The 24,271-nt window shown below is 51.0% G+C and overlaps 1 protein-coding gene and 1 pseudogene across 1 annotated transcript; one reads left to right on the top strand and one right to left on the bottom strand.

The window, feature by feature from the left end:
• Positions 1-833: 833 nt before the first annotated feature.
• LOC129655495 (cytochrome P450 4B1) lies at positions 834-20,575 on the top strand. The gene is made up of 12 exons (XM_055585976.1): positions 834-1,048; positions 12,405-12,546; positions 12,728-12,772; positions 13,342-13,469; positions 14,313-14,437; positions 14,718-14,869; positions 15,024-15,130; positions 16,394-16,584; positions 18,329-18,462; positions 19,243-19,307; positions 19,408-19,490; positions 19,899-20,575. The coding sequence occupies exons 1-12, from the start codon at positions 869-871 to the stop codon at positions 20,080-20,082; spliced, it is 1,536 nt and encodes a 511-aa protein (XP_055441951.1). The 5' UTR covers positions 834-868; the 3' UTR covers positions 20,083-20,575.
• Positions 20,576-20,959: 384 nt separating this feature from the next.
• Positions 20,960-23,842, bottom strand: LOC129656492 (nascent polypeptide-associated complex subunit alpha-like; annotated as a pseudogene).
• Positions 23,843-24,271: the final 429 nt, after the last annotated feature.

Genomic DNA, 24,271 nt, shown 5'->3' with positions numbered 1-24,271 from the left:
CTAGAAGTGAGGATGGTTGCCAAATTTCAGCCACCGTGTGAACAGCAGGGAGTGTGACGAGTTGTGTAGCCATCAGCATAGTAATGACCACCTTTTCACACAAGTTACCTTGAATGTGACACACTATCTCATTTAACTTAAACAAGAAGGTCATCAGTACTTGCTTTTTAAACTCATTTTCCAGATAATGAAACTGAGGCTCAGCTTGTCTGTGCCTTCTTGCTAGAGAGCTTCCATTGTTCCCTTTGGACATGGACTGCTGGGAGAACTTGCATTTATGTCAGGCTCAGACATGACTGAAGCGACTTAGCAGCAGCAGCAGCAGCAGCAGCATGATGCTTTAAGTCCTTTTTTTTGTTTTGTTTTGTTGAGTCATCTTCAGGAGCAAGGTTCGAGCCCTAGAAGGGAGAACCTGGGTCAGAGAAAGGCCAACTCCACTCCCAAGACCATAATATAAACTTGTGTGTACAAACTTTTCTGACCTTGTTTGGGTTAAATGAGATAGTGTGTGTCAAGTACCTGAAGCAGCCAAGGTAGCTTACATGAAAAGGTAGTCATTATTACGCCGGTGATCATACCTAGAATTGCCTTCTGTTTGTTCCTCTAAGGAACCCATTGCCTCGTTTCTTTGAAGCCCATTATCTAGTTTTCTTCATTTGAGTTTTGGGAGAAATCAGCCAGGCTGTCTCCTCTGTCTGTGAATTTGGGGACTGCTGTCTCTGCCCTGTGGAGCTCAGCCCAGCCTGGGCTGTGGCTGACTGCAGGGTGTGGCCGGAGTGGGAGCTGGCAGGGTGCCTGGGCTCATAGTATAAGGGAACTTGAGGGCAGTAGGAGGCAGACAGAAACCTGGGTGACTTCGACTCCAGCCATGGTGCCTGTTTTGCTCTCCCTGAGTCTTTCCCACCTGAGCCTGTGGGCTTTTGGATTGGTTTCAGTCTTAGTCTTCCTTAAGCTCACTCGCCTGCTGCTGCGGAGGCAGATGCTAGCCAGAGCTATGGACAGATTCTCAGGGCCCCCCACCCACTGGCTTTTTGGGCATGCCCTCGAGGTAAGTGACTGAGCGGAGGATAGAGAAAGAAACCAGCCTCCTTTCCCTCTGGGAGTCTGGCTTAACCTGCTGGGGGCCATGGAAGGAGACCCTATGCTTGGGCAGAGGAATGGGGTTCTGTGAGCCGTGGTTCCCGTTCATCTTTCCCACTGGGTCTCCCCCTCACTCTCACTTTCCGAGCTGGCCTCAGGTGGGGGTGGGAAATGGGGGTGGAATTTAAAAGCTGGGACTCAGAAGGGCCACAGATTCCTCCCCATTATTCTGAGGCCCAAGGTTCAGACAGAGCTCTGCTAGGACTCAGGGATAACCTGGGGAAAAAAATTTCCTGGGTAGTCTGATCCAATTAGGCAATCTCATTTAGAACTTAACCAGTATCCTCTTGTTCTGTGCACTGTAAAAATTTCCCTTTTTAGGGCAGAAAATTGAAGTGAAGGCAGGGACAAGTGCTCTCACCTAAGAGACCTCCTGAATCATTTAAAAATTGGTGCTCCCACATGTGGAGTTCTCCCTGCCATGCCTATGAACCAGGTCAGGGGCTAGGCATCTTCCTGGGTTCAGATTCTGATTCATCCTTCCCAGTTATCTCAGGGCAGTGGGGACCCTTAGCACCCATTGTCAGGAAGAGCTCTTAGTTCCTACCTCCATGAGGATCTAGAGTAGAGGTTTCTGAACAAACAGAAAGGGACAGCTGCATTGGAATCAACTGGAAGAAGCAGATTCCTTGGCCCCTGAGCCCTGAAAACTCTAACATTTTGGAGCTAGGGGGTCTGAGTTAAAAAATGTCCCCAAGTGTTTTGATCTGCAGCCAGGCTTGGGACAGTAGGTATAGCTGCCAGAGGTTAAGGTTTTGAGGGAGGAATTTAGATTTCTACTACATTCTGAGTAAACTTTTCCCAGAAGGAGTCTAGGGAATTGCCTTTCCTTCATGATTGACACTCAGGATAAGCCTTACCTCTGGGTGGGATCAAGAATGTGATTAGTCACTCAGTTGTGTCTGACTCTTTGTGACCCTACGGACTGTAGCCCACCAGGCTCCTCTGTCCATGGGATTTTGCAGGCAAGAATACTGGAGTGGGTTGACATGCCCTCCTCCAGGGGATCTTTCCAATCCGGGGATCGAACCTGCGTCTCCTGCACTGGCAGGCAGCTTCTTTACTGCTGAGCCAGTGGGGAAGCCCAGGCAAGAGTAAGTCTCTACAAATAACTGTCTTCTTAGGATGGCCTGGGCTTCCCTGGTGGCTCAGACGGTAAAGTGTCTGCCTGCAATGCAGGAGACCTGGGTTCGATTCCTGGGTCGGGAAGATCCCCTGGAGAAGGAAATGTCAACCCACTCCAGTATTCTTGCCTGGAAAAGCCCATGGACAGAGGAGCCTGATAGGCTACAGTCCATAGGGTTGCAAAGAGTCGGACATGACTGAGTGACTTCACTTTCACTTTAGGACTGCCTAGTAACATACCTGCATCCTAGACACACCCAGAAAAGGACAGAAAGTTCTGGAAGATGAATCAGACCCAGGCTCTGCTCTCAAAGAGCTTACTCTCTAGGGAGAAAACAGACACCAGAGCCTTCGCTGCCACCAGGCTACTAGGGGCTGGGGTGCCTCACCAGTGTTTTGCATCAACCCCGGGTTTGGTATCTCAGTGCTTGTCCTGTATGGTTGTCATCTTCTGTTTGCTTGTTCATCATTCCCACTTGACCATGGAGATCTGGTCTGATTCTTCCCTGTCCCCTCAGGGTACAGTACAAACCTCCCCAGAGTAGGTATCACTGGATGAACAGACAGTGAGCGTAGGAGAGTAGGGCAGGGTATCAACAGAGGAGACAATGATGGAGAAGACAAGTGGAGGGACCAGGATTTATCTGGGGGGGCTGTATTAAGTACAGGGACGTTCTCTTCATGGGAAGGTTGAGGTATGACCCTAATGTGGGAAAGAGAGGCATTTAGAGAGACCTTCAATCCCTTTCCTCTCGTGTCTCCTCCTCTTCTCCTTGCCTCCATCAAAGCCGGATTTGCCATCAGCCTGTGGGCTTTCCTAGGACAGAGACCTTGCTCTGCGACCCCCATATCAGTGCTGTCTGCCCTCTTTCCCCCGGGTGCTCCTGCCCTTATCTTGAGAATGTATTAAGGACCTGGAACACAACTTAGCTTTGGCTTCTTGGCTCTCACACAAGTATCTGAAAGGCCTTGGCACCAGGAAGGGTGGGCAAGGCCTGGAGGGGTGGTTTCTCTCAGACACAACAAATGTTTCCTGGGGAGCCATGGCAGGCCCAACACCCCTGCATTCCTCCAGGGCTTGGCACCTCTGCTCTCAGCTGAATGGACTTGTGCCTTTTCATCCAGGACATGATCACATACAGAGTAACTGCATGTTTACTCGGGCCTCGTGGTGATGGAAGTAGGAAAGGAAGGAGGAGGACTGGTGGTAAAAGGAAGGGCCCCAGGGGCTGGGAAGAGATGTCCATCAGGATTCACTTCTCCCCTCTTGGCCTCCAGTTATAGTCTGTCCTCTACCCATCAGCCCCCTCAATTCTTAGAATGCATCACCTTGAGGCGGGGGCCCAGAGAGGACCCAGCACATAATAGGTGCTCAGCCATATTGTTGACTGAAAGTTGGGGCCCCTGGGAGGGGCCCGAGGCTCTAATCTGTGTTGGAAGGAGAGAAAGGAGAATGTCAACTCCAAGCCCAGGACAGGTGATCTCCTGGGACTGTAAAAGCCCTCTTCCCGGCTCATTGCTGGGATGGTTCCCTTGACCATGTGCAGGTTAGTGAAGAGTGCTGGCCTGGGGATGTGGCTTATTTTCACTCAGTAGACATTGATCATGGGCCTTCACCATGCTTCCTCTCTGTACTTCCATTTCCTTTCCTCCACATTTAGAAAAGCCCCTTTACCTTGCTGGAAGGCGATCAACAGAGATAAAGTAGAGATACACTGCAAACTGCTGGGCAGATAGACATCATGTGTCAGTCATCATAGGCAGACTCTTGCTGCAGAACACAAGGAAGCACCTGCTTTCTTCATCTGCTTCCTTCCTCCTAAATCAACCCAGTCTTCGGGAGCCAGATAAGGTCCCTTTGTTCCCAAGCAGCTAGCATTATCTGATCAATTACTCTGGGTCTGGCCCTATGTTGAGGCCAGAGGAGGAAGAAACAAGACTAGAGCCAGGCCCTAGGGGAACCCGGTCTGCAAGGGAGAGATAACACAGCATAGTGTTCCAGATCCTAGGGCCCAGGGAGGGGTCGATGCGCCAAGTCTGAGAAGAATCTGGATGCAGCAGTCCGTGAAAGTGTGGAAGGAAGGGAGGAAGATGATACCTATGATAATACCAAAGGGAGAGGCCAGAAAGAGCACTGTGTGTTTAAGAAATTAATTTGTTCAACAGATGTTTGTTTCTCAAGGTCTTACATGTGCCTGCATAGGTAGTTCTGAGCTTCTGGAGGGGTGAGAGCGAGGGCAAAGAGGAGAAAATAAAACTGGAGTGGGGTTGGAGACAGATCACATGGGACCTCACAGGCCAGGTCAAAAGGCTTTATTGTGAGTACAACAGGGAAGCAGGGAGTGGATTCATGCAAGGGAGTGAAGAGCTCAGATTTGGGTGGAAGAAAGATAAACTTTAGCTTCTGGGTGAAGACTAGATTGGCAGAGACTAAATAGGAGGCAGGGAGAGCAGGGTGGAGGCTGAGGCAGTGTTGATGGTGTGAGCCAGCTGGATGAGGGAAATGAGAGGCAGAGCAGGCTCTCTTGGTGTTGTGGGCATGGGAGAGGAGGCATTGATGCCTTCACTGCGGCCAGATATGAGATGTGTCAGGGAGACTCCCTTCATGTACCAGGAGAAGGGGGACATAGGATTGCTCTGGGAGCTTTGTTAGACTGTGGCATCAACACAGCTGACTCAGAGAAGAATTAGGCAAAAGAACCTAAAGAGAGAAAGAACCCCTGAGCCGCAAGACTGCTATGTAACCTGGAGGAATCAATTTCTGTGTCTGTCTATGTGTAGAAATGTGGGGATCTGAGACCCAGGAAGTGGGGGCTCAGGGGTTGGCCCAGCACCTGTCAGTGTCCGGGTATTGGAACCTTAGGTTCTGGATTTGGGGTGTTTCATGGCAGGATCTCTCTCCTCCCCACACCAGCTCCCAACCCCAGAATAGCTACATTTGGTTCTCTGAATTCTGGTTAGCTGATTGCAATGTAAAAGTCTCTTGGTGGATCTGCAGGGGAGAGGGGCAGCCGCCACAGGGCGTCTCCCTCAGTATTAACATAAATCTCAGAGAAAACATCATTCCTCGTTTCTGGTTAGTATCAGCATGGATGGTGTTTCCATCCCTAGGTACGGGAGGAGGGGCAGATTTGGGGGGCAAACATGCTGTGTTCACATTTGGAAATGCTGAGTTTGAGGGGCCTGGAGGATGTTATGCAGAAATGTCCACAGGGTGACTGGTCATGTTTCTGGAGCTCAGGAGAAAGGCAAGCTGGGATGAGAGGTCCATTTAAGAACTAGTCAGGTAGATGGCAAAGGAAGCAATGGGAGTAGGTGAGCACCTTCAGGGAGAAGGTGCAGCTTGGGAGCAGACCAGAGGCTAGATTTTGGGGATCCTCAGTCTTTGATTAACAAATGATAGGTGAGGAGCTGCTGAGATGGGGCATCTGGAGAGGCAGGAGGACAGCCAGGAGAGAGCTCAAGAGAGAGGGGAGCTGACCATGTCCCATCACTGCTGGAGAGGTGGGGGCCGAGGCAGGAGCAAGTGGAAACAAGGAGGCAGCTCGTTTGAGAAATTGGGTTATGAAGGGAGGAGGGCAATGGGGCGTAGCTGGAGGAGGAAGCAGAGCAAAAGGAGGGTTTGTTTGGTCAAGGGCAAGAGACTTGAACATGTTTTAAATGACAATTGGCAAGGAGCTGGTAGAGAGGGTGTGTGTTAGGCAAGAGAGGGGGGACTGATGGATGAGGTACCCGAGGGGAGGGTTGAAATCTAAAGGGAGTGGCCTTGGACAAGCCCTGGATACCTCCTCTACTGGAATAGAAGGGAAGGTTAGGAGCAGGCAGTGGTTCTTCAGGTCTGGTAGCTGACTTTAAGGGATCTCTTTTCTGATAGGTTCTACTTTGTGAAGCAGAGCAAGACTGCATTACCAGGAGCAAGGAGCAGAAGGGTGGAGGGATAGTTGAGGAAAAAGAATTTTTAGAGGGACAGATTCTGGCCAATAATATGAGGCTTTCTAGAAGGCATTTCTGCCGATCTCTGCTCAAATGTCACCCAAGAGAGGGCTTCCTTGATCCTTTAATCCCCTGTCTACTATACAACCCCTGCCCCCCTTTCTGCTTTATTTTTCTTCCAAGAGTTGCCACTACCTGAAATTGTATGCCTGATGTATTTGATTCTTGTTGATTTCCTTTCTCCCCACTTGGCAAGTAAGTTTAGGGAGGGCAGGGCTTTGTCCTGTTCACACTACGTCCCCAGGAACTAGCACCATGCCTGGCATTGAGAGTGGGTGCTCCATGCCCATTTGTTGAATATGTGAGTGTATCCCTGGGAGATCCAACTCTGGGCAGCAAAGTCACTCACACAGGGTGAGGGCCAATGTTTGCACTCCCCTGGACTCCCGGGTGCCTCTTGGATATCTGCCCTTCTGTCTTCTTAGGTGTTGGATTGCTTCCTGTGTTCTGCTCCAACCTGGTTATTCCTGGTGCTGGAGTTCATCTTTGGTGCTGAAGACAGAGACAGGTGTTACAGGCAGAACATATGCAGGGTATAGGACTGGAAAACCTAAACTTGAGAGTTGTGTGCCGTTGGGCAAGGCCCATCATGCCTCCCAGCCCATATGTGGTGCTAGAAGAGTCACAGAGACTTGTGTCAACCTCATCCAAAGCCTCCCAAGCTCCTTCTGCTGAGCCAGGGATTGCTTCCATGTGTTATGTATTCACATACATCCACAGATACGTGTGCAGTATTCTACTTGTCTCTGAAATGGAAGATGGAGGATAAAGTCACTTACTCGTCTCTGGAGTTGGGGGGGAACCATTTCTCTGCTCCTTGGAGCATCACGCATAGATCCCTTCCTCCAAGTTCCCCATGGCTCCCTGCTCATCCTCATAGTTGAATCTCCAAAGAGTTTGTGTAAATTGAGTATTTTTTTTTTCACTGATTTTCATGTTTTTTTCAGAGACACTGCCTCATCTCAATTTTTGTTGCTGCTTCTTGGCAGGCACTCCCAACCCCTCTGGCTTTGACTACACAGATTTACTGTCCTTGACACTACTGGGACTCACAAACATCCCGAGTGCTCATGAATCTGATGTGTGTGGGGCAGGGCAGGGCCCATGGAGTGGGGAAGACTATAGCACCCAAGGGCATCTAGGAATGTCCATACTGGAGGAGCGCAGACCCAGGAGGATCTGGCCCCCAACTCCCAAGGGACAGTAGAAGCCCCAGAGAGCAGACTGCAAACTCGTGGGGAAGGCCACAATCTGGCAGCTTTTAGTTCAGTGACTAAGGAGTCTTTTTTAATTTTTATTTTATTTAACTTCTTAATCTTTTTTTTTTTTTTTTGCCACACTGTGTGGCATGGGGGATCCTAGATCCCTGGCCAGGGATTGAACCTGTGCCCTCTGCACTGGGAGCGGTATGTCTTAAGTGCTGGACTGCCAGGGAAGTAAGAATTAAGATGATCCAGAGATGGTTGGGACTACTACATTTTGAAAAGCAGTAAGTTCTTGGTTGCTTGAGATGTTTGAGCTCTGGGGGCAGAAGTTCCCACATGGTGAAGGAGCTGGGTCAGGCAATTCTGGGTCCTGGGAACCAGAGATCCGCATGACCTGCCTCAAGGGAGCCCTGCAGGCTGAGGAAGAGGAAAGCCCATCCCCTCCCCTCCTTAACAATTTGTTTTTCTGAACTGCTATCCCATTTTGTGAACAGATTTCTTCGTTCCCTGTGGGAGAGCTATGGCTGCAGCAGACTGGCTAAGCGGGTATCTTGTTTCTTGAACACTCGCCCTTTGAGATTTGGCTCAACTGACTGACGACTTGGGCAGGCTCATTAACAGAAGGGGCAGTAGGAAGTGCCTCTGCAGAATCCCAGTCGGCCCCACTCCTGTGGAATGGTTCTCTTTGTCTTTGGAATGTACCATTGCCACCTATAAAGAAGGACTGTGGTTTGGCAATGTTAAGATCTCTTTCAGATCTACTCCTCAGGGCAAAACTTCCTCCAGTTCTGAGGAGGCAGAGAAGAGAGTGGTGCCCATGCTTGCTCTTCCCATCCCCTCCTGTTTATTCTTGGTGATGTCTACAATGGGTGCAAATGTGAGGACGAGTGGCATGTGGCTCTGGAGCCAGGGTCAGTGAATTATCTCCACAACTTGTTCTTTTCCTGCTTCCTTCCATTTGGAGAAAAACAAGCTGGCCTAGACCTCGGAGTCCTGTAGGTGTCCCAACTTGGGTCATCTGAGGACTGGTCTGAGATGTCCAGTTATGTAACCCAGAGAAGCTAGCCAGGCAGCCATGACCCCAGCCCTTTTGATGGGGCTGCCCTCCACTAGTGGGGCCAGGTACCAATAGCTATCCTCACTCCTGCCAGGATCCAGGGGTGATCAAGGGCATGCAGAAGAAATCTGGGCATGGGGAGGCAGGGCTTGCTCAGGCTGTGTATGTGCTGTGGGTGTGCTATGTGTCAGCATGAGGTCAAATCTCCCATCCTGGGTGGGGATGCTCCCGTCCTCAGGCCAGGGGGACACTCACAGCTAATAAGGAGAAAAACAAGGCACAGATGAACCAGATCAGCCAAGGGTTCCTTCCAACCCTGAGATTCTGTGAGTCTGGCTTTGTGATTTAAGCCTCTCCTTGTCCCCTGTCAATTGAATTTGAGAGGGATGGAGAGAAAGGGCACAGTCGTGGTGTTCAAAAAGTCAGCAAGGAAAACCCAGGAGCACAGATGGAAAAATAAGAGGGACACAGGAGGAAGGGATTATTTCCAGGGATACCAAACAAGAAGGAAGCAAGAAAGAGGTCAGGGACACCAGAAGGAAGGTTCCCTTTTACTAATCGGCAGAGATCATGTTGCTCACTTGTAACCTTTTGGACACTGTGTTCACAAGGTCAGTGAAATTCTTACAGCCCATTATTCTGGGTTGAACTCACAATAATGAGTTCAGAGGCAGAGGGGGAAAGGCTCTATGGGGAGATAACACTGGACCCTACAGAGGGCCTGGAACGAGAGGAACGCCAGAAAAACCACAGATGATTGGCTGGAGGCCAAAGTAGCCAAGCCCAGTCCCTCTTTGGGAGAAGTGGCTTGGTCTAGACAAGGATTCCTGGGGCTAAATTTTCAAATGTCCTGTGTTCTTCTTCAAGGTTGTTTCCTGGAAGATACAACATGGATTAATTGAGTGGGTGAGGACTGTGAAAAGAAACTTTACAAGGAGGAAAAGCTGGGTCAGTCCTGGCACAGGCCTTGTCATGAGCAGCACGCCCTAGGATTGTGCAGTGTTCAGTTTATACAGCTGAACACAGCAACCCTGACAGATTTCAGTATAGGGAAGAGAGCGTGGGGCTCTAACCCGAGTTAGAGCACTACTAAGCTACAAGCAAAGTGCAAGTCAGTTCACACCTCTGAGCCTCAGTTTTCTCATCTGTAAGATGGGAATAATTGTTCTGTATTAGGTACCTGAAGTGAGTCTATGAATTCACTCCCGTAGCTCCTGATTTACGGGAGATACACAATAATATCTGTACCCTCCCATCCCCTATGTTGTGAGAAAGAATGTGGAAATGAGCAGTGAGTCTGAACTTTAGCCAGAGCAGGCAGGATAGGGTCATCTGGGAAAAGAAAAACAAATCTGTGGTACTGTTTACCACACAGGAAGTGCTGATGGTGGCCTTTCTTCTTTCACTCCCCAGATTGAGTGAGACTTGGACTGGTTCTTCATGAGATGGCCTATCTCTGGCCAATGTTTAGACTAGCCAGATGCTTTGTATGCTTTCTCCCTCTTTTCTAGTCTTCTCTGTCAGCTCCTTTTTCATTCTGTTCACCTGGCACACTGTTTATCAAGTATACGCTGTATCCGGGGACCCCTGCTGAGCTCCATAGTGACCTGAGGACGCCCCACACGTGATCTGTGCTTCTGGGAAACTCACGGCCCACAGGTGGGGTCAGGTCAGTGTCTGCCTGCAATGTGGGAGACCTTGGTTCCATCCCTGGGTTGGGAAGATCCCCTGGAGAAGAAAATGGCAACCCACCCCAGTATTCTTGCCTGGAAAATCCCATGGACAGAGTATCCTGGTGGGATATGGTCCATGGGGTCACAAAGAGTTGGACACGACTGAACGACTTCACTTTTCCCTGAAATGGGAAGAATGGTTTTGAAGATGCGATGAATCAAGATATAAGGTGCTTAGAAGAAGGCCTGGCACACAGCAAGTGCTTAATGAAGATTGGTTGTTACTATACTGTCTCCCAAACTATGGTGCTAACCCACGGGCAGGCCACTGGAAAGTTTAAAGTGTACTTCTAAAAGGCTCCTTCAAAATAGGGGGAAATGGATAAATGCATAATGGTATACCCCTGAAGTGGAATACTAGGCAGTTGTTGGAAACACTCTGAAAAAAGTGAAGTCGTTCAGTCGTGTCTGACTCTTTGCAACCCCATGGACTGTAGTCTATCATGCTCCTCCATCCGTGGGATTTTCCAGGCAAGAGTACTGGAGTGGGGTGCCATTTCCTTCTCCAAAGGATCTTTCCGACCCAGGGATCAAACCCGGGTGTCCCGCATTGTTGACAGACACTTTACTGTCTGAGCCATCAAATATCTTAAATAAAAATGGCATGTCTTTGCTTGTTTTTAAGCAAACTAGATGTCCATCGGCAGATGAATGGATAAGAAAGCTATGGTACATATACACAATCGAGTATTACTCAGCCATTAAAAAGAATACATTTGAATCAGTTCTAATGAGGTGGATGAAACTGGAGCCTATTATACAGAGTGAAGTAAGCCAGAAAGAAAAACACCAATACAGTATACTAACGCATATATATGGAATTTAGAAAGATGGTAACAATAACCCTGTGTACGAGACAGCAAAAGAGACACTGATGTATGGAACAGTCTTATGGACTCTGTGGGAGAGGGAGAGGGTGGGAGGATTTGGGAGAATGGCATTGAAACATGTGGAATATCATGTATGAAACGAGTTGCCAGTCCAGATTCGATGCACGATGCTGGATGCTTGGGGCTGGTGCACTGGGATGACCCAGAGGGATGGTATGGGGAGGGAGGAGGGAGGAGGGTTCAGGATGGGGAGCGCGTGTATACCTGTGGCGGATTCATTTTGATGTTTGGCAAAACTAATACAATTATGTAAAGTTTAAAAATAAAATAAAATTTAAAAAAATAAAATAAAATAAAGAAAAAAAATGGCATGTCTTGGAAAGGTATTTATCATATACATAAGGCATATACAGTATATGTATATGTATCATATACATATACCACTTACATAAGGCAGCTCTGGGTGAGTAGATGTGGCTAGAAAAACCTCCAAAGTTGGTCTCTGCAGCCTCGTCTCTGGCCACTGCCCCACCTAGTGGCCACTCCTGGGAGACACCATACTTTTTCCTACTCCAGACACTGCTTGCTGCTCCCTCTGCCTTAGAGTGCTCTTCCCTTACTCTTCACACGGTCAGCTCCAGTATCATCTTTCAGTTTGACCTTGAATGTCCTCGCCAGCAAGAGTCCATCCTGGGTCACTGTGTCTCAGCAGGGTCTCCCTGTTAAGTCTCTTTCCCAGCGCTGTGCTTATTTCCTTGTGAGTACTTACTAGTGTCTGCAGTCATTTGACTTTGTTGTTTACTTGTTTATTAACATTCTTCCCCACCTAGAGTGAATTGGAAGGACTGTTTTTATCTCATTCCCCTGAAACATCTAGACAGTGCTCTGCACATAGTACGTCCTCAATTAAAAACAAAAGTGCCCCATGATTTAGGGGTGGAATCAAGGTGATTTTGAGGTGTACTGAGTAACAAGCTGGAATTCTCTTTCTAATGAAAACTTTGATGCTGAAAGAAACCTCTTTTTGGCTGCAGTGGAGATAGGTTGGTGGCAGGTACCAGACGGAAGTAAGTTGGCCAGTTTGCGTTGCTGCGCTCACCCAGGGGTAATAAAGTGTGGCCTGGACTTAGAACAGTGGCTCTGGGGCTGGAGAGAGGACTGAGCCCAGAGATGTGTAGGACTGTGACTGGCTGGGAGGGAAGGGCTGCAGGAGGAGGGAGGGGTGCTCCCTGCACCTTCCCGGGCAACCTCCTCTCTTCCCTGCTGGCCTGGCTGGTGATGCTGGGGTCCTAAGTGGCCTGGCCTTCTGTTGCTATTTCAGATCCAGCAGACTGGGAGTTTGGACAAGGTGGTGTCCTGGACTCACCAGTTCCCTTACGCCCACCAACTCTGGGTTGGACAATTTCTTGGCTTCCTGAACATCTATGATCCTGACTATGCCAAAGCTGTATACAGTCGAGGAGGTGAGGACTCCTGGAAGAAGTTGGAGCTTCCTGAGAGCAGAGGGCTCAGGGTGCCATGTGGGGAGGGGTCCTGGGCCTGCACCCTAAGTCTGGGCAGGTGAAGCCCTCACCTTATTCATCACCAAACATCCTCCAGGAATCCCCCAGTCCCCGTTTGACCAAGCTTCTCTTTCTCTTATAGACCCTAAAGCCCCAGATTTCTATGACTTCTTCCTCCAGTGGATTGGTGAGTAGGCACTTGCCCTCCCTGTCCTTGGTGCTGGGTGACCAGGAGCCTTCCCTGTCTGATCCCTCCTTGCCGTGTCCACTCTTATGGTTACTCCATCCACCGGACCACCTGGCACCAAGTTGCCACCCTAAGCTCAGCTTCTCAGTAGGAAATAGTGGAGGAGGCAGGAGAACTCTGGGCTGCCTGAGAGGTGGGATTCAGGCAACTTGTCCTGCCAGGGTGTCCTATTCCCTGGGCAGGCAGGGCAAAGGCTCTGGGCAATGTTTTAATGTGAGGAACAGCTTCCTGGAGGAGGTGGCACTACAGGTGATCTGAGGAGATTTTATTGGTGGTGCTGGCTGGGGCAAGGGCCTGTGGAAAGGAGTGTGGAAAGACAGGATCCAGGCTGGTGTCACCAGAGGCTGCGAGGCTGGGTGCCTGAAAGGCAGACCTGGGTTTGGATGCCAGGCTGATTAGGAGGATGGGAGTGGGGTTAGGTGGGGTGGTATGTGCTTGATCCCAGGTTGCCAGGGGTGGGGCAGGATTGTGTGAACTGACCAGCCATCCCTCTCCCATGCCTCCCCCAGGGAAAGGCTTGCTGGTTCTCCAAGGGCCTAAGTGGTTCCAGCATCGCAAGCTGCTCACACCTGGCTTCCACTATGATGTGCTGAAGCCCTACGTGGCCCTGTTTGCTGAGTCCACGCGTGTCATGCTGGTGAGCTCCCTGTGCCAGGCTCCTGGAGGCTGTGCTGCGGGGCCAGCCCCCCGCCCCCCAATTTTTCCTGGGAGAGGGCAGTGAGGAGAATTGCTGAGGCCCGAGGCCCTGTTCTGCCTGCAGCAGCAGTGTGAGCCTTGCTCTGCCTGGTACTTACCGCTGGCTGTGTGCTGACCACGTGCTGAGGCTCCAAGCTGCCCAACAGCCCCAGCTTTTGTCTCCACCGGGAGACCAGCACTCCCTCTTCCCACATCAAAGGGCCTCTGCGAGACCCCAGGAAAGCTCCTACTGTAGTGGACTGGAGGGCTGCCTGTATCTGAGAATATTAGGAAGACCTTTCATATCTAAAAAGTGTCTCCTCATCCTTGGCCTAGCACAACTGCCTGAAATAATGTCGAGAGTAACTAAAATGGATGCTGGGAGTCAGGGGTCAAGAATTAGGCTCAGAGCCTTATAGCCGGATAATCCCTGAGGTTACCTGGGCCAGCCTGTCTTCTTGCAAGAGACTACCCCCTCCCCACCCGCCAGCATCACTGCAGGCCTGACACACACAGACTGTGCTGGGGAGCTTACCACCTTTGGCCCTCCTCTTCCCTCATACACAGCTGCCCTGGCTGTGTGTGCTGGGTGAGGTTCTGTGGGTTCTGCGGGTTCTGAGGTTCTGTGGGTTCTGCCCTCTGAGCCTGAACCACCCCCCACGCCCCACCCATAACAGCAGGATGGAGGCCAGGCCAGGGACCTGGAGTGCGTGTGGGGAGGACAGTGGTGGGTCCTGCAGGCACGGTGGGACACCTAGCCTGGTGGGCCCCCTCCCCTACATCACCTTCCATCTCTGGGCTCTAGGACAAGTGGGAGAAAAAGGCTCGTGAGCAAAAGAGCTTTGACATCTACGGCGATGTGGGCCACATGGCGCTGGACTCGCTCATGAAGTGCACCTTTGGCAAAGGAACCAGCGGCCTGAATGACAGGTCAGGGGGCCCTCGGGGCTGACCACAGTCTCCACCCAGGTCGGCTCAGAGGCCATATGAGGTGACAGGAATCCTGGGCCCTGGTCTGAGAGGAGAGGGGCGTCCTGCTCTACGGAGCCCCAGCTCAGGTGGAGCCGGGCCTTTCCCATGGCTCTCATGGGAGGCTTGATGGTGGGGCGAGGACGGGCAGAGAGCGCAGTACTTGGAACTGGATTCCACTCTCTCGGGGGCTCTGCTGCGGGTCAGGGTCTCAGCATCTCCCCTTCCCTCTACTGTGCAGGGACAATATCTACTACCTGTCGGTCAAAGAACTCACACTGCTGATGCAGCAGCGCATTGATTCCTTCCAGTACCACAACGACTTCATCTACTTTCTCACCCCACACGGCCGCCGCTTCCTGCGGGCCTGCCAGGTGGCCCATGACCACACAGGTGGGCCTCTCCTGCACCGCCCGCCCACAGGAGGCCTAGGTTCTGGTCTAGCTCCTCCTGGCCTCTGGGGGACCCCTCCCATTGCAGGACCTCTGTTCCCCTTTGGGGCAGAGGGTGGGTCCGCAGGCAGTGACACCCTGTGCTCCCGGCCCAGACCAGGTCATCAGGGAACGGAAAGCAGCCCTCCAGGATGAGAAAGAGTGGGAGAAGATACAGAGCAAGAGGCACCTGGACTTCCTGGACATTCTCCTGGGGGCTCAGGTGAGTGTGCAGTCACCCACCCTTGCCTAGAACATGTCCCTGACGGGTCTTCAGACTGTCCTCCTGAGACAGGGCTCCCTGGACAGCAGCAGGGGCTGTTAAGCATCTTTTCCCTCTTTCTCCAGCAAATATAACCTGTTTCTTGTCCTGTGGTGCTGTGCTGTGCTCTGTTGCTCAGCTGTGTCCCACTCTGCAACCCCATGAACTGTAGCCTGCCAGGCTCCTCTGTCAGTGGGGGATTCTCCAGGCAACAATACTAGAGTGGGTTGCCATGCCCTCCTCCAGGGGATCTTCCCAACCCAGGGCTTGAACCTAAATCTCCAGCATTGCAGGTGGATTATTTATTGTCTGAGCCACCAGGGAAGCCCAAGAATACTGGAGTGGGTAGCCTATCCTTTCTCCAGGGGATCTTCCTGACCCAGGAATCGAACTGGAGTGTCCTGCATTGCAGGCAGATTCTTTGCCAGCTGAGCTACCTGGGAAGCCCTTGTCCAATGGTATATATCAGCAAAGGCTCAGAGGTGGGAAGGTGACTGGTGTGGTGCTGGGGAGAGATGTAGTGGCAGGGAGGCTGGGTCTACATGAAGCAGAAGACCAATTCCAGCCTTTGAAGACTCTGAAGAATCTTAGCAACCTAGAACCTTAGACTTTATACATTACTCATTCATTCATTCAAGGAGGTCATGGCAACCCATTACAGTACCCTTGCCTGGAGAATCTCATGGACAGAGGAGCCAGGGTGGGGCTAGAGTCCATAGGGTCACACAGAGTTGGACATGACTGAAGTGACTGAACTCCCACAGCAACATTCATTTATTCACTCATTCAACTGGTCCTTTCACTCCACAGACTCACCGAGCCCTACTCTGGGTTAGTTCTCACGCTAGGGATGCAGATGCTGAGAAAGCCCTAGCCCTGGTCTCCTGACTCTCACAGTCAGGTGGCAGGGACAGGAGGTAGATGTTGACAAAGACCTCTTCCTCCTCCAGAAGGCATTGTGTGTGTCAGGTGAGCCCAACTGATAGGACTGGGTAAAGTCACAAGTCATTTGGCCAGAGGGATCAAAGAAGACTTCCTGGAGTAGGAGTCATCCAAGCTGGCCTTGGGAGAACAGATAGGAATCAAAGAGATGCTCCGAACCCCTAGTCTGAAAAGGAATTTCCCTCCCTCTCCCAGACCTTCATTTGACAGCTACTCTTGTGAGGCCTTGTTGGAACCTACCTCACATGCCTTGGGCTGTCCCATTGTGCTTTCCTGACCCAGGATGAAGAAGGCATCAAGCTATCAGATGAAGACCTGCGGGCCGAGGTGGACACATTTATGTTTGAAGGCCATGACACCACCACCAGCGCCATCTCATGGGTTCTCTACTGCATGTCCCTGTACCCCGAGCACCAGCGTCGTTGTCGGGAAGAGATTCAGGAGATTCTTGGGGACCGGGACACTTTGAAGTGGTGAGTGAGGCTGCGGGTGAGCCCAGTCTGTCCCAAGGAAGAGCTGCGCCTACAGGGCCGTCCTGGAAACCAGGCGATGGCAGTTAGCCCTTGTCATTTTCCCCTCCAGAGTTGTGGCTTTTGGGGGGAAGCTATGTGTGGACACAGCCCCGAGCCCTTTCTCTCACTGTGGACCATTTTCAGATGTGTCTTGTAAAGGTGGTCTGACTTTTATGTTGGCTCCCTCTGGTGGCAGAACGTGACTACCCTTCTGGGTTCGCAGATAGATCAGGGAGCATTGGAAAGGATTTGAACACTGAGGATGAACAGAGCTGGGGTAGCAGGAAGAGCTGATTCCCTCCCACCTGCTTTTGGATAGCCATGTGCTGCCTCTAGACTCCTCTGATGAAGGAGAAAAGGCTGTTGCCCAAACTTCATCACTTAGAAACTTACAACTGTTTTGTTTCTTCATTCAAGCTTGAGCTCACTATCACGACACTGATTGACGCTGACCTCTCTCTGGAGAATGATCTTTGGCAATTTTGACTGGCCCCCCTCCTGCATGTGCCCTCTGCCCCGCCTCTCCCTGCCTCTTCCCCTTGGGCTTTCGAGTCCTGTCACCTTTCTCTCTAGACTCCTGCGTTACCTCCAGCCCAGGGATAGGACACAGCAGGGGCCACAGAAAATGCTCAGTCGAGGAAAGAAACTTTAGACTCACTGAGGGAGACTGACTTAGAATTCCAGAATCTGGGATTTGAAGGATGTGGTTTTACTGGTCAGAGGTTGGAAACCTCCTAGGGTGTCCAGCCAGGTGCCAGATGCTGTTAGGAGTGTGGGGGATGAGGGTGAGTGGCCAATACTGCCCTGGGGGAGTTTTTAGAAGGACAAACTCTTGCAGAACCAAAAAGCTAGAGAAAACCACAGAGTGGGGTAAGATTGAGCGGGCCCCATGTTCAGAACAGAGGAATCAAAAGGGGTGGGCCCAAGTTGGCTTTCTAAAGAGATGTGTGAAGCTCAGAAAGACAAAGGGGGAGAACTGGGTGCTCTGGGTTGGGGAACAGTGTGAACACAGCCTGGAGGCAGGGAGTTGAAACATTTATTTAATTTTCATTTTATTCCATCTCAATCTTGAAGCAACTTAAAGGACACATTCAATTAAATGTAGAACACAAATGAAAAATGAGGACCGAGGGAATAAACCCTAGAGGTTGGGGCTCTGTAGTAAGCTGTTGCACAGTCATTATAGCTGGAGCACATTTGAGGTCTGAACTTCTTAGTGGCAAAATGGAAATATCTATCCATCTGTCTATCTATCTATCCATCTGTCTATCTGTATGTAGTTACTCACCCCCTCCAAGCTCGTTATTGTTTGACATTTATTCATTCAGCCACTGTATGTCAGCCCCTACCCCTTGCCATTCCAGCTCCATGGGGAATGAAGCAGAACCTAAAGAACTGTTCCTTGTGGGGTTTCTGGGGGACACTGAAAGAGTGACCTTGCCTTTGATGGCCAGGAGCACATACACCCCTAGGATCCTGTGCTTTCCCTTCCTAGCTGTGAAGGTGAGGGAGGGATGGAGAAAAGTGGAGCCAGGCCCCTGAGTCTGTGTGTCCACTCCACGTCTGGCCTGGACACTTGGAGCGCTTGCGTCCCTCTGACTCCCTTATGTGTGATGGTGGTGAAGTGGGGATTCTGGCTGGGCCTGCCTTCCTGCAGGACTGTGCTGCCCCCCAGTCCACAAAGGCCTGCTTGTGTTGCTGGCAGGGACGATCTGGCAGAGATGACCTACCTGACCATGTGCATCAAGGAGAGCTTCCGCCTGTACCCGCCTGTGCCCCAGGTGTACCGCCAGCTCAGCCAGCCTGTCAACTTTGTGGATGGCCGCTCTCTACCTGAAGGTGGGATGCGGTAGATTTCGGGGTGGAGCCAGAGTCCCTGTGAGTGCTCTCTCTACCCCTGTACCAGAGGGGAAGAGACCAGGCTTTGTGTTCAGCCAGCATCAAAGTCCTAGCTCCACAATGTGTGGGTAAATCCACCAACATCTACACCTCTGCTCTGTCTCCTATGAACTGGGGGTGAGAAGGGCCCCTGCCGTACAGGGCTGTTTTCAGGATTAAAGAGGCAGTATTCATCAGGGATGTCATGTACCACCAAGCAGATTGTGCCCTGAACAGCTTCAGGTGGCATCATTCACTTAGACTATGATGTGGTGCAATGGACAAGCTGTACAACTGTGTGTGGTGGCTTTGCAAGGAGCGTTTGACTCTGGATCTGACACATAGTAAGCACCCAATGAATGGTAGTTGTTACTACTGATGGCATAATATTGTGAGTAACTACTTCCCTTGAGAGTCAGTTAATGGAAAGTAGGAAGTGGGTAATAATCCTTGACTGTCCTTCCTCGTTGTGGGGTGGGTTTGGTCCTCTTTTCCTTTTCCATTCTACAAATGTCTGTGTCAGGTGTTACACCTGGTGCTGGGGCTATGGGAAGTTGGTGTGCTTGTTGATCAACACACTTTGATGTGTTGAGGGTGGGTATGAACTTTCCATCACTGGCAGTGCTCAGGGACAGACTGGTGCTCAGTTAGGGGCACCAGTTAGGGGATTCTGACCCTGTGAGGAGGTGGGCCTGGCTGTCCCAGGACTGTCTGGTCACCAGTTTTCTGCTCTGCCCACAGGCAGCCTGATTTCTCTGCACATCTATGCCCTCCATAGGAATAGTACAGTGTGGCCTGACCCTGAGGTATGCCATCCCTGGGCTCGGAGTTCAGAGGGGGCGGGCTTCTGTGGGGTCAGCCTGCCCTGGGACCTGGCAGATATTCAAGCAAGCCCTGTCCCCTCAGGTCTTCGACCCCTTGCGCTTTTCTCCTGAGAACGTGGCAGGACGTCACAGCTTTGCCTTCATTCCCTTCTCTGCTGGGCCCAGGTAAGGAGAGCCCAATGTCCCTGTCCAGAGGTAAGGATGGAGGATGTCATGGAACATCCTTTGGGGGAACTCTGTGATGAGGAGGGCCATGCTGGGTGTGCGGTGACCCTGATGTGAGGGAAGTTCGAGGGACCCTCTTCCTGCCATTAGCATACTCTTGTCTTTGGCAGGTGGGGTGGGTGAGTCATTCCAAGAGAGACCCCTAAGTCACAGCCCACAGTGTGAACCTACCTATTCTGGGACCCTCACTATGCCCCCAAGATCTGTTTCTGAAGCCCAGGCCAATCAATCGATCAGTCAATGATTCATCCGTACACAGTGACTGATTTCTGTTGGACACTTAGAGCGCTAGTTTTCATCACTCTGGACGTCTCATAGCCTGATGTCATTTTGTGCTGCTCATTGCAGGAACTGCATTGGCCAGCAGTTTGCTATGGCTGAGGTAAAGGTGGTCACAGCCCTCTGCTTGCTCCGTTTTGAGTTTGCCCCGGATCCCTCGAGGCTACCCATCAAGATGCCCCAACTGGTCCTACGCTCCAAGAATGGAATCCACCTCCATCTGAAGCCGCTGGGGCCGGGCTCTGAGAAGTAGCTCTGCTGAGATGAGAGCTCCAGACAGCCCAACCTGTGGCCTCTTCCTGGACGCTGCCCTCTCCAAGCTGGGTTGTAGAGTAGCTGTGTTCCCCTGTCTTCTGTAGGCTTATGCACTAGAAGCAGAATAGGCATCTGATAGACAATCACCTCAAAGGCAATACCATGTAAACATGTGTGTCTATAAATGCTTACTGCACATGTGTTTCTGAGCTCATTCACTTAACAAACATGCTGAATAACTACTTGCTTCTAGATTCTTTATTGAACTCCCATAATTGTCCATCTTTCTAAAATTTACACAGCATTCACATGGAATCTGTGCCGTGGGACTGGCGGTTATGATCAGACACTTATCCACTCCACACAATAGACAGATGGCTTTTGGGGCTTGCCCCCTTCACCAAGATCTGTTTCTTTGTTTAACTTTGTATGTATGTGTCTGGAATATAACAGACATAAGTAAAAACTGCTTAAATCAAAAATTCATAAGAATGAATTTTTAGAGAAAACTCCCTGGTAACCACTGTTGAGGTTGAGGAATATGGACTACGGTTTCATGGGTATAAATTCTGCCCCTTCTGAGATGGGTCTCTGGGGCACTCCTGCCAGCATCAGCATCTGTATCACTGTTACCTGGTGCCCTGGGCATGTGAGTTTTGGCTGGGGAAGGTAGCAGAGTGACATTAAAGGGTGGCTTCCTGGAAGAGATGGTGCTTGAATCAGGCTTTAAGGCAGGGTGAGGTATGAGGATGCAAAGAGGGACTTTTGGAGAAGGACTCAGGCTGGGGCCACATGGGGAATTAGTGCTCTTCCCAAAGTAGTCCCTGCCTGATGGCTGGGAACATATATACCTCTAGGGTTCAAGTCTAAAGCCATTAGTGGGCTTCAATCCAGGAACTGGACAGGTGTGGAAGGAAGGGAACTGGGCTCTAGGGGAGAGGCAAGAGAGGGGGAATTCTGGCCCTGGGACTTGGGGATGTCTTTATATTGCCCTGGGGATAGACCACCTGGAGACACATCCTTCCTGCTGCTGATGCATGGACTCTGAGAAGAAGGTCACAGCCTTGGGAGTTGGGCCATGGGCCTCATGCTCACTCCTACAAAGCCTTGTCAAGACTCAGATCTCCTTGCTCACCTGAGGCTGGGATGCTGAGGCCTCACCAGAGTGTCTCCCATGCCACCCACTTTCCCCTCTGTCCTGGTCCTGGACAGAACTTTCTCTGCACGAGTGAAAAAATGGTTTCAGTAGGCATTCCTGGGGAGCAGAGCTCAGCGTACCATCCATCTCTGACCCATGGGTGGAACTCAAGTCTAAGATGCATCTGCTCCTCTGATCCCTGGATTGTCAGGAGGCCAGTGAGGCAGGACTGGAAGAAGCTGTTATCCCACTTAAACACTAAGGGAAGGAACCTGACTCTGCCCTCTTTTGACTAAGACTCCATGGGTAGAATTGCATCTCTCTCTGAGGGCACTATGGAGAAGGCAATGGCACCCCACTCCAGTACTCTTGCCTGGAAAATCCCATGGACAAAGGAGCCTGGTGGGCTGCAGTCCATGGGGTTGCGAAGAGTCGGACACGACTGAACGACTTCACTCTCACTTTTCACTTTCCTGCATTGGGGAAGGAAATGGCAACCCACTCCAGTGTTCTTGCCTGGAGAATCCCAGGGATGGGGGAGCCTCGTGGGCTGACGTCTGTGGGGTCACATAGAGTCGGACACGACTGAAGTGACTTAGCAGCAGCAGCTGAGGGCACGTGCCCTTGAGACCTCTGGAGTCAGAAGGAATGGAGAAGGTCCCTGTAAGAGGGGAGCTGGGGACCAATGGGCACCAAAGCTGAATTCCATTTAATCCTACCAGCTCTCCAAAGAGATCCTGCTGCCTCATAGGATCCAGGGTTTGTGCTCATGTGTGTGAGCAGAGTGTGGAATGTGTAAGAAGCACATATAGCTTGAGGTTGCACAGGGATGTCTGTCTATGTACAACCCGAGCTGATACATGTATATGATATGTACAACCCCAGTTGTATCCTGGCAGATGCACATAGGAGTATGGATGCAGCTGGGGTCTTTCCTACTGCCTGGAACAAGCCGGGTCTCTTCTTAGTCATTCTCTTCAGCTCCTGTAAAATCCTGTGATTTCAACTCATGTTCATGGCTGGCCACATAGAAGAAAAAGTTCCTGTCACCCCATGCTCTGAGAGTGACTAGACTGACCCTTTCGGTGCCACTTCACTCCAGGGGACTCGTCAAACTTCCTGCCTAGGACATATCCAGCTAACTCTACTGCTCCATTCCTGGTCAAACACAGTGTCTACCTGGCCACTTTTTTTTTTTTTCATCCAACAAGAAGCATTAACTTTATTAATGTTAGAAACAGTACAAACTTCAAAGTCAGCTGCAGTTACTCTTTTGAAGCACCAAAAAAGGTCCTTTTTTCAGATAGTTATTGTTAATGCTGTAATGCTATGCTAAGTCACTTCAGTCATTTCCGACTCTGTGCGACCCCATAGACGGCAGCCCACCAGGCTTCCCCGTCCCTGGGATTCTCCAGGCAAGAACACTGGAGTGGGCTGCCATTTCCTTCTCCAATGCATGAAAGTGAAAAGTGAAAGTGAAGTCGCTCAGTCATGTCCGACTCTTAGCGACCCCATGGATTGCAGCCTACCAGGCTCCTCCATCCATGGGATTTTCCAAGCAAGAGGTACTGGAGTGGGGTGCCATTGCCTTCTCCATAATGCTGTAATAACACTTACAATATCATTAATGTTGTTCTTCAGGGCTTGGACCGCCTTTGTTCTTGACACATTTGCTTGTGACGTGACCAATTCTAGGTCCTTAACTTCCACACCTGTTTCATCAACCTCTTCCTCTTCACTCTCCTCTTGTACAGTTGGAATCTGTGTTTTCCTGAATTTTGGAAACAGCTTCACTTTGAATGTTGAATTTCTCAGCAGCTGCTAATTGTGCTTGCTGAGATAAGTCCTCGATCTTGGCTTCCCTCAAAACTATCTAGGTATTTGAAGCTGGGCTCTTGTACACATCTGGTTTCTTGATGAGAAAAAGGATATTCTTAGATGTCTGGATAGCCACTCTAGTAACCCCTGTAACCTGGTGAAGACCTAATTTGGACATAGCCTTTCACGCCTTCTTTTCACTCCAGCTCTGTTTTCCTTTCCTGACTGGTTCTTCATCAGTTTCAGCTGCTGCTGCCAGCTGGGCTTGTGTGGTTGCTTGCACAGAATCCTGTTCCTCAAGTTCTGGTTTCTGTTCCAGACCTTGTCTCAGCCTGCGACTGTGGCAGGCTCTAGGGCAGGGATTTTTCTGCGGCTTCACTGGGTGTTTTGTAGGGGGAGTGCAGAACTAACATGGCCATAGAAAGAGAGCAAGTGAGAGTGTGACCCACCCCTGTTGCAGAAGAAAGCCTTCCCCTGGTCACTTCTAGAAGCAGAATGAACTAGCCCGGTGACCTAGGAACCTGGAGATGGGGAGAGGATTACTGGTCTGAAGGTCCCAGCTGCAGGCACTGGCTGGGGAGAGGCCCCATCAGGAGGCACATGGCAACAGCACAGCACAGCCCAGCGCTGCTGGAAGGCCTCTTCTGGCAGGACACTGGTCTAGGAAGGGCAGGGGTGGGAGGGAGGAGGACCTGTGTGCAGAACCAGAAGAGAGCAGGGCTGGGTGCAGACAGGCTGGAGGAGGAGTGCAAAGGGCCTGTTTCTGGTCAGTGCCCAGGGTCAGGAGGACAGGCCCCAACATGGTCTCCAGGAATGGCAGGGTTGAAGAAGCCCGTCCTCACTCAGAGTGGCCAGGCTGCATGCCAGGGACTCCAAGGTGCTATCCTGTGGGGGAGGTGCCACCAGCTGTCCTGGATTTGGGTCTGACACCTGTTCCCAGTAGCCAAGCCTTGTGCCCAGTTGGCTCCTCCCATACCCTCCAGCACAGCTGCCCACTCTAGGCTTCTAAGGAGCCTAGGCCATGCCTGAGAGGAAGGTCTGCCAAGGGACTGGAGAGAAGGCCAGCCTGGACTCTGCTCAAATCTCATTTGGGGTGAAGAAGCCCCTTGTGTCTGGCCAAGTCTGTAATGTCTTCCCTGCTAGCACAGGGTGGGTGCTGGCTGGGCCCCTCTACAGATGTGGTGAGGAAGCCACCATGGAAGAGCAGGAGGCTCCTTCCCTAACAGGTGCT

This window comes from Bubalus kerabau, chromosome 6, assembly GCF_029407905.1.
Source record: "Bubalus kerabau isolate K-KA32 ecotype Philippines breed swamp buffalo chromosome 6, PCC_UOA_SB_1v2, whole genome shotgun sequence".
NCBI lineage: Eukaryota > Metazoa > Chordata > Mammalia > Artiodactyla > Bovidae > Bubalus > Bubalus kerabau.
Note: the sequence above shows the minus strand (reverse complement) of the source record. Positions and strands in the feature narration are given on the sequence as shown.

Bases quoted from the DNA above. Each gene is read 5' to 3' on its own strand.
- LOC129655495 (XM_055585976.1), top strand. From the start codon at position 869: ATGGTGCCTGTTTTGCTCTCCCTGAGTCTTTCCCACCTGAGCCTGTGG. The intron at 1,049-12,404 runs GTAAGTGACTGA...TTGCTATTTCAG, and splicing joins TTTTTGGGCATGCCCTCGAG to ATCCAGCAGACTGGGAGTTT. The intron at 12,773-13,341 runs GTGAGTAGGCAC...TGCCTCCCCCAG, and splicing joins CTTCTTCCTCCAGTGGATTG to GGAAAGGCTTGCTGGTTCTC.